Source organism: Theropithecus gelada, chromosome 8 (genome assembly GCF_003255815.1).
Source record: "Theropithecus gelada isolate Dixy chromosome 8, Tgel_1.0, whole genome shotgun sequence".
Taxonomy (NCBI): Eukaryota; Metazoa; Chordata; class Mammalia; order Primates; family Cercopithecidae; genus Theropithecus; species Theropithecus gelada.
The window spans coordinates 63,912,203-63,921,700 of NC_037676.1; the positions used below are offsets into that span (position 1 = coordinate 63,912,203).

General features: G+C 40.7%; 1 protein-coding gene across 5 annotated transcripts in view; it reads right to left on the reverse strand.

Annotated features, from left to right (window-relative positions):
- Positions 1-8,459, reverse strand: part of ASPH (aspartate beta-hydroxylase) — a 222,139-nt gene extending 213,680 nt beyond the window's left edge. For all 5 annotated transcript variants that reach the window (XM_025393195.1, XM_025393202.1, XM_025393199.1 and 2 more), the window contains exon 1: positions 7,850-8,459. In XM_025393195.1, the coding sequence (XP_025248980.1) occupies positions 7,850-7,964 (115 nt within the window). In that variant the 5' untranslated portion in view covers positions 7,965-8,459. The remainder of the gene's footprint in view (positions 1-7,849) is intronic.
- Positions 8,460-9,498: the final 1,039 nt, after the last annotated feature.

Consider the following 9,498-nt stretch of genomic DNA (forward strand, 5'->3'; position numbering starts at 1 on the left):
AAAAAAAAAAAAAAAAAAAAAAAAAAAGAAGATGAGGAAGAAGAAAAGAAAATAAAAAAGAGAAGAGAAGAGAAGAAGAGAAGAGAAAGCAGGCCGGCCAGTCAGCCAGGTACATAGGAAGATTCAGTATTATAAACATCTGTATTTGTCCCAAATTGTTCTATAGATTCAATACAACGCCAGTAAAAATTCTCAAATATTTTTCATGAACGTATTTGATAAGCAGATTCTAAAATCTAGAGAAATGGATGAGGAAAGGTCCCAAAGCAGCAAACACAATAGTGAAAAAGGCAGGGTAGAAGGACACGCCCTATCAGATACGTGGACTCACTACAGACCTACAGTGAGCAACTCAGTTTGGTGTTGCTTCTACACGCCTGGAACCAAATACAGCCTGATGTATTCACGCACAAGAGGTGATGCTGCAGACTAGGGTAAAAAGATGACAAATCAACTAACAGTACAGGACATTTTTATTTGCCCTTTAAAAAAAAATACTGAATTAGATCCCTACTAACAAAATATACAATAAAATGCTACACCAGGTGGTTCAGAGATCTAAATGTAAAAAACCAACGTTTCAGATCTTTTAGAGAAAAATACAAGAATAATTCATGACATCTGTGTTATGTGTCTTACATAAAGTGTAAAGGTGTGAACCATAAAGTAGAAAATAGAAAAATTCTATTAATATATTAAAATCTTAAAATTCTGTTCAACAACGTATACCATAAAAAATGAAAATGCGAGTAACCACAGACTAGGAGAAGTCCTTTATCACAAATAATCAAAAGGTTCAGGATACAAAAAAAAATTCTACCTATCAATACTACAAATACAAAACAAAAACAGAAAAATAGGGAAGGTATACGAACAGTCAATTCATAGGAGGAAACACAAGGCTACGCTCACCAGTAACTTCACTAGTAATTAGAAAAATGCAAGTTTACACCATCAAGTACTACTTCACACCCACTCAACTGGCAAATATTAAACTTTACCAAATGTTGATAATGTGATGATGGCACAGAACAAGCTCTTATTCATTTGGGGCAGAAGTGTAAGTTGATACAATCACTTCGGGGTTAAAAAATGGCAATATCCAGTAAAGTCTAAGCGTGTACTTTCTATGACCCAAAATTCCAATTCCAGATTATGCTCCAGAAAAATACTCAGACATGTATGCATGGGGACAGACAGGCACATACATGTTCAGGGCAGCATTATTTGAAAGAAAAAAAAAAGTGGCCTGCGATATGATGGCTAAACGAAAAGCAAGGCATAGTCATAAGGTGTAGAACTACACAAGTGAAAATAAAGAACTGGAGTTTGGAGGAATTTCAAACAAATGGTGTCAAAATAGTATGCCAAGTAGAAGCCTGTTCACAAAACTTTTAATACATGCTATACAGTATATATATGTGTGTTGTGTGTGTGTATATATATGTATATAGGTATATTTCTACATACAGGGATATAGATATACTTCCTGAGCAGTTTTCAAATACACTGATTTAACAATAGATATAGTTTACACGTGTGGATACATAATGTGTGATGTACAACATGTTACACATTATTTTGTGCATATATACCTACATTTATAGTAATGACTATCATAAAATGTTTAACAATGGTTAGGAAGGAATACCACAGGAGAGGAAAATCTAGGAATCTGATGTTTCATTTCTTCACCTATATGGTGGGTACATGGGTATCCACTGCATTAGTCTCTATACTTATTTATAGGCTTAAATATGTACTATTTCAAATACATATAATTTTAAAGAGCAATACATAGAAATATTTTTATTATAAAGGTTAGAGAACTAGCTCTCTGCCAAAAAGCAAATCCATGAAACCACTTACAAAAACTCAGTGACAAACATCTTATACAAACTGCCTTGACTCAAAGAAAGGAGAAGTAAAGTTAAATGCTAGATATTCTTTCAACAAATATTTACAACACAGATTTTGAGATTTATGTAAGTTAAAAAATTAACTGCCCTAAATAAAATTTACAAGTGAAACTAAGACCAAAAGAGTCTTTCCAGTATACCAAGAAAATTGACATTGAAAGCAGTGTGTGAAAGATAGGGAGAAAAACTGTATATTAGAAGTATAATAAATAAGAAAAAGAAGTTACAGACAGGACAGAATAACAAAATAACAGTGACTCTGCACTATGGAATGGTAGAAATGGCTGTCAAAGCTATGTAAGATATGAGAAAAGGCAGTTACAACAATGCTGGTTGTGAAATAAAATTATCAAGGGATATTCTCCTACTTTAAGACTGATCCTTGCTGGCTTAAGTGCAGGATGAGTCACTGGGTTCAACATGTGGGCACATATGTAAGACAGAAGTGCTGGCATTTCTCCAAGCACAGAGATAGTGGGTGCCCTTGGAAACCTTACTACAACTGGACAGTAACTACCCCCAGCCTCCAGCTCCCTACCCCTCAACTAAGTCAATTCGCCAATGCTGCCTACTCTGGAGCACACAAAGTATCTATGGCAGATGATGACAGTCACATGACTAGGCAAGCGACCTGGATCTCACAGGGGGCCGAATAGCCCAGATCCCTTAAAAGATGATTTTCTTTTTAAAAAAAGTTATTCACCAAGGGAGCTCAACATTTCCCTTGAGTCTAATAGGTTATCTAGACCAAATTTGTCCTCAGCTGTGGCCAATTTGATATGAACTAAATTATATTCAGTGATTTGCCATTAAAAGATAACCACATCAGCCAAAGGTAACCAAGAAAGGTAATCCCTGAAAAACAAAGATCAAATGCAGAACAAAAGCCTGAAGCATCCCTCACATCGGGGGAATAAAATACTAAAATTAAAAAATAATGACTAACAAGAAAATAGCATCTTAGCTCCCAGCAGTACCAGAAAAAAGTGTAATAAAAAAGTTAAAGCACTGGCCTCCAGACTATACTCCCACAGTGGTACACAGGAAAGAAAAGAATATCCTGAATCCTTAGTCCTCTAATAAAAATGGCCAGAGCTGCAGGACCGAACCAGAGAAACTCATCAAACCCACGTGTGCAGTGCAGAGCCGACACTGGCAGCAGGTAATGAAGCAAGCAGCCCTTGCACCTCCACATTTCCCGATAGATGGCTGAGGCTTTTCCCCAGAGGTTTAGGTGGGATGTAGATAGGTTCTATGTACACACAGGGTTTATTTAAGGGAAGTTCATTTGAAAAACATTTTTGTACCTTGGTACAGAATGAAGTCAAGCCATTTAGAGGTGATGCAGAAATATTCAAGTCACAAACTAAGTTGCATATTTTCATGATGTTAAAACAGTGGCTGGAATTACGTCAAAAGACTAAAATATATCTGAGCCTTGGTAAGATAAAATAATGTTACAGATTTCTGAGCCATTAAGGGCAAATCACCAACTTGAAAGTTGAAGTGCAAATGGATACTTACACCTCCAAAAGCCGAGAGAAATGTATCAAGTAGTCCTCAAAGCATAGTATAAACTCTACCTCAAGAATATACATTTTACTTAACACAAAGATGCTACGGAAAATAAAAATAAATAAATAAATAAGAACAAATCACCAAAAAAGTCAAAGCACGCAATGGCCTGATGACATCTACACTTTTATATTCTCCAAAGTTTTGCATTCACCCCTACTATTAGACGTACTTTAATGGCAACAACTGAGAAACACAAAGGCATATGAAATCAGTATTAGTGACATCAAAACTCTGAAAACAAAATAGATAATAATTCTTTACATTTAAGGAGGCTGGGAACCGAGATTTTTAGCAATTCTTGGTTCTGGTTCTTGCATAGATAAGATCCAGGTCATCAGATTTTTTCTCCCAAACTGCACTAGCTTTCTGGAGAAAAGGGTTTTTCTATTGGAACCAGATAGCAAGCGGCTAAATATGTGATATTAACTAACAACAAGATGGACAGACCCTATGAGCCTTTATCCAAGTTCCTCTGTTGATAATTGGCTGAAAATGAAAAGGTCATACATTCATTTTCTAATAATCTTTATGAGAGATTATTTTAAAGCAAGACTAAAATATAGTCCAAGATATAGAACTTTGACTTCCACAGGCCACCAGAGGTTAACTGGTCTCTGGAAAATGTGTTCATAAACTCCCTCAGAACATTATTTAGTGCTTGGTTTCATATGATCTGGTCAGGATGGACAAAATGCTGTTGAACTGAACACAAAACAGTTGACAGTTCTTGCAGCGGAAGAATTATGGTCTTCCTATCTTTTCATCGTAGAATGACTAATGGAGGATTAAGCAATTGGTTCTGATGGTCTTTGGTTACAGAAAGAAAATTTTGCTAGGGCCTCTTCATTCAAGGGATCCACAATGCCATCAGCAGTGCATTGTATCCTTCAGTTACTTAGTAATCTAAGAGACACTCAAAGTAGAAAGAAAAAAAAGAAGCTAAACTCAGAAGTGTGTTTCTAAATGACAAATACTCATCAAATGAAGCTGTTAATGTTTTACAGGTAGTACATGAATGTATTTCATTCTAATTAAGCCAAAACAAATAGGCTGCACAATCTACTGAGAGACCTTGAGAGAGTTAAAAAGTAGCTAAGAGTTTTTAAGTGCTTATCTATCAATAGTTTTGAGTATTTGTAGATGGATTAAATAATAATAATAATAATCAAAAACTGCTATTACATAACCCGAAGCTTCAAACTGAGGGGGAAGTGTTCTACAGTGACACCTAGTGGTAAAAGGTAATGTAGTAGCAGGAGACCGAGTAGCAGGACAAAATAAACAGGGAAATGGAAAGCTGCTAGGAGATACAGGGAGGTAAGGGGTGATACTCAAAAGGGAAAAGTTAAACAAACAAACAAACAAACAGAAAACATCACACATACCAGTGTCTACAAAATAAGCCCAAAAGGACATCATGTTCCTTCTTTGCCAAAATATTTTCAAATCAATAAATGTGAAAAAGGCTTCTCCTGGGCCCAACTGGTCATGCAAGTCCAGCTCTACATGCAAATTAAAGGTAAGAAGTTCAATTTATTCATGTTTCTTTTATATTACAAAGAGTAAAACTGAAAAAAAAGTAAAACTGAACTCTGTAGAAAACCATTTTATCATTTTTCAGTTTAAGTTGAATAAAAAAGAGACACTTGCTTTAAAAATCTGTGTGATATAAATTCCCCAAATTCCAGCTTCCAAACATCACTTTTCAGCAAAATGACCACGAAGATGAAGTCTGGCCAGAAAAAAAAAAAATAATAATCACCTTTTCCCTAAAATGCATGTTTCAAATGACTGGGTTCTTTTTTCCCCATACTTTCACATAAAAACTTAAGAAATAATAATGTTTAATGTGACCAATGCCATCATCTTCTGATTCTCAATGTAAGACATCTCAAAAAACGTACTATTTGAACACATATACTTCTTCTCAAACTAAAATTTCAAATATTGTTTCAAATACAATTTTTGTCAAGGGAAATGTAATTGGTGATAGGACAAAAGTATAGTTTTCTCCAATAATTAAGCGCAGTACTCATGGAAACAGCCAGAAGAAAACTTGATAATCTAGTTTAACTCCAATTACATATTAGAGAACCTAAAATTCAAGTAGCATGGCAAAATGAATAACAGAAAACCTGGGTTCTGAGTCTTGGTTCTTCCAGTAATTAGTTGAGTTTCCATGAACTAAATAACCTTCAATGAACTCGACAACTTTTCTGGGCATTAATTTCCTCATCTGTATGATTTGTGCAGGAAACTAAATGGGTCTCACAGTATGCCACTGCTAAAAAGTCTTTGATTTTCCCAGTAGAAGGGAATGGTTTGCACAACGTCCGTACCTTAATGACCAAGTAAACACAGCATTAAAAGAAAAGCCGGCATTATCTTTTGAGTACAGCCTACTACACACGACACTGCACTTTAACTGTTTAGGATGATGGAAAGAAATGGTTTCCATGCCTAGTGCCTTCTATCTGGCACACGGGCAGAACTCAGTATCTACTGGAGAAAAAAAAACCTGCGGATATGCGAATAAATAATACTCATTACGTAACATGCAGGGCTCCAATATCAACTTTTGTTTTTGTATCACGGGCATTCCTTCCTTTTACATAGTCTTTTACATACTATGTCTGTTTCATGACTATTAGAGAATCAATGTGTAAAATGCTTAAAAGGCTGTAGATCCTCAAATATGGACAGAGTTTGTTCTAAAATGCCTGAATATGAAAGTCAGGGGAAGTTAATTTAAGTCACTGCATTTCCTAAACCTATCTCTTGCCTTTTAAAATGCTTCAAATAGTTATGGGGTAGGGATAGAAACGTGACACACATTTCCCAATATTACTTCTCACCAATAAGAGGCCATATAAAATGACTTCCTCAGATGCAATCAGCCCTCTACTCATAAACACAAAAATGAAATGGAATGAAGATATGCTTCACCGGTAAATAGCTACAGAAACCTTTTGAAAACAACTAACATCAAAGTCTGGTTAATCAGCTTTCTCTGCTTAGTGCCCTAAGAGGCACAATGGGTTCTTCTCATTTAGGGATGTTAAAAAGAGTAGCCTCAGTCCGCTGAGGCAATTAATCTATCCCTCTGCAGGTTTAAGGAAGTGACATTTAAGAACACGTGAAAAAGGAACACAGTTTTACTTATGTCGGAGGTGAATTAATATGCTTGCACTGTGCGTACATCTTTACATTTAGAATACAAATATTAGTCCTTATAATGTAAATTTGTGCAATGGATTTAATGCACTACTTTCCCCATTAAAATTTATTCATTCATGCACTACTCAAATATTTATTGAGCACCTATTATGGGACAGGAACATTCTAGGAGTTGGGGATACGGAGAGAATGAGCCAAAGACAACACACATGAAAGTTATAAGACAAGTTCAGATAGTGACAAGTGCTATAAAGAAAATACTTCTTTGACTATAGCTATCTGATTCATTTTCTTGGTATATTATGAACTCATGATCTGTAGATCTCAGCGAACAAAGAGCCTAAATCACTTCAAGTGAAGTTTACAGCTCACATTCCATACACATGCGTATTGCAGCTTCAATATCCTAAATATGAGTCAAAAGAAGTATAAAAGAAACCGAGAACCACTGAAATATGAGACGAAACAGATTTAAAAATCTGTTCTCTCTCTGCTGGATATGCACATGAACGAGGAGAAAGGTGAATAGCCAATCGATTTTATTTTAAGTAAAACTGGTAAAAATAGAGACGCTCGTTCAGTATTTCATGACATTCTAAGGTATTTTAAAGGTAACTGCAACGCATATTAAGAAAGCTACACACAAACAAAAATATTTAACATAATTTCCAGAGCATTCAAATCACTCCTAACTTCTCCCCCCCCCCCCCCCCCGCCCCCAGGCGCCCCCACTTTCACCTCCTTTAAATTGCTCTGAAACACTGCTGGTTAGACAGGAACTCACTTTCCCTGACTTTGGCTCATTTTCAACTCCCCAAAACATGCAAGGCAAAGGATAAACTGTTTTCTTACTCCCATTTCAATTCCACGGAAAGCCAAGACACACGCTCAGCAACCTCTGTCTCGGCTGCGCCCAGCAGGTGAAGGAACCACTGGGAAGGGGCTCCCCGAGACCACTATCCCGACGGCTCGGACCCCGGTCCGCCTGGCCCCTCGCCCGCCCGCCAGGCCCGCCGAGCGCGGCCTCCGCCCTGCGCGCCTAAAGCAGGAGCGTCGCGGGGGATGGAGGTGGCGTGCAGTGGGATCTGGGGAGATGCACCCGCAGCGCCCGCCGCGCCACCCGGCTCTCTACCCCGAGGCGCGGCCCCGGATCCCCGCCCCGCAGGGCCTCTGACCTCTCCGGGCCCCGGGGCTGCTGCTGCCCCCGCTGCTGCCCGCACTCGTGCTACTGCTGCCGGAGCCGCTGCTGCTGCTGTTGCCGCTACCCTTGGCATTCTTACGCTGGGCCATCGCACGCTCCGCGGGGGCTGGCGAGGGCTGGTGGGCTTCCTCAGTGCGCAGGGGGACACACGCGACACGGGAGTCGCTGGCGGCGGCGGCGGGCGCTGGAGCGGGTTTGGGCCGCTGCTCCTGCAGCAGAGCCTGTGCCTCGGCACCGCCCGCAGCACCTCACAGGACTTTTCACCCGCGTGCCGGCTGCGCGCGCCCGCCCTCGCGTGTACGAACTTGTGACTGCCTCCCGGGGCGAGAGCGCGCGGCTCGCCTCCCGACGGCCACGCCCCTTCCCGGCCTCGCCCCGCCCCCGGAAGGCTGAGTGACGGCTCCTGGGACCGAATCGCAAGGGCCCTTACGAGGCGGCGGTACCCTGCCTCGCTCCCGGCCCTTGCTCACTTAGGGCAGTTCGGGCGCTAGGCAGCTGCCTGTGAGCGCGAGCCTCTTTCGGCTTTGCAGTCTGTCCCGGTCCTTTGGAACGTGGCAAACGTGGAAGCCGAGAGGGTTCTCGCGAGCGTTGGCAGACCCCGCTTCATAGCGATGGGATAGGGCGCGGTGCAGGGTAGGCGGACACGTGGGCCACCCTTGGGCGGAGTGCGCCGCCTGAAGGCCTTTCACTGGGAATTTTGTCCCCTTTCCCTATACAAGGAAAGGAAGGAATGCAATCTCGCTTCTTGCAAAAGAGATCCCTATTTCTTGTCCTGATTAATACTGACATTTCTGAAATGATGCTATTAGGACTAGTTCAATGCTTAAACCGTATGAGTTCATCCATTCGGTGCTAAAGCAGGAATTTAGTTAGTTTGTGCCATCAATATTTTCAGAGACTCTTAGTTAAGGAAGGAAAATGCAAATGTGAAACAAAAAGTTCATTTTCTTATCCTGGATGGCACCCTCTATCTGAAATCCCTGCCTGCTTTGCTAACGCCTGGGCCTGTGCTGCCTGGGCCTGTGCTGCCTGAGAATTCCTAACAGGGTATTAAAATGTCTTGGCACGTGGTTGAACCAGACAAGGACTTGAGGTCAGCCACGTCTTTATCATCTTTGTGTCACCATTGCTAACACCATGCCCAATGTGTAATAGACAAGCAAGAAATGCTTAGTGATTTGATACATTTCTGTCAATGGCTGAACCCACAGCTCTTGATCATGTTTCGTAGCAACCCCTGGGAGTGTCTCAGGAGGGCTCAGGGACCAGAGAGAAGAGTTGCAATGTGGCGTCTGGTTTCATTCCTCTTCTCCAGCCCCACAAACCCACCCACCCCGGCCTTCGGAAGCACCCCCGCCTCCTCCCGGCCCCATGCCTATTCAGCTGTGGATAGTTGGATGCTGCTTGACCCTACCCTGATGATGCACAGAAACCCCCCAAGGGTCGTGTTGCATGGTAAAGAGAATGCTTTCTTTACCTTTTGTCAAATAGTGTTAGGCTATTATCAAGAGACGGCGAGATGGGAGAGTTCACAGAGTTTTTACTGAAGCAGCTCTCTCAGCTTTTATCTTGTGGCATCTCCTTCCTCCGCATATTCTTTCTCCCATTCAGGGCCCCCTTACA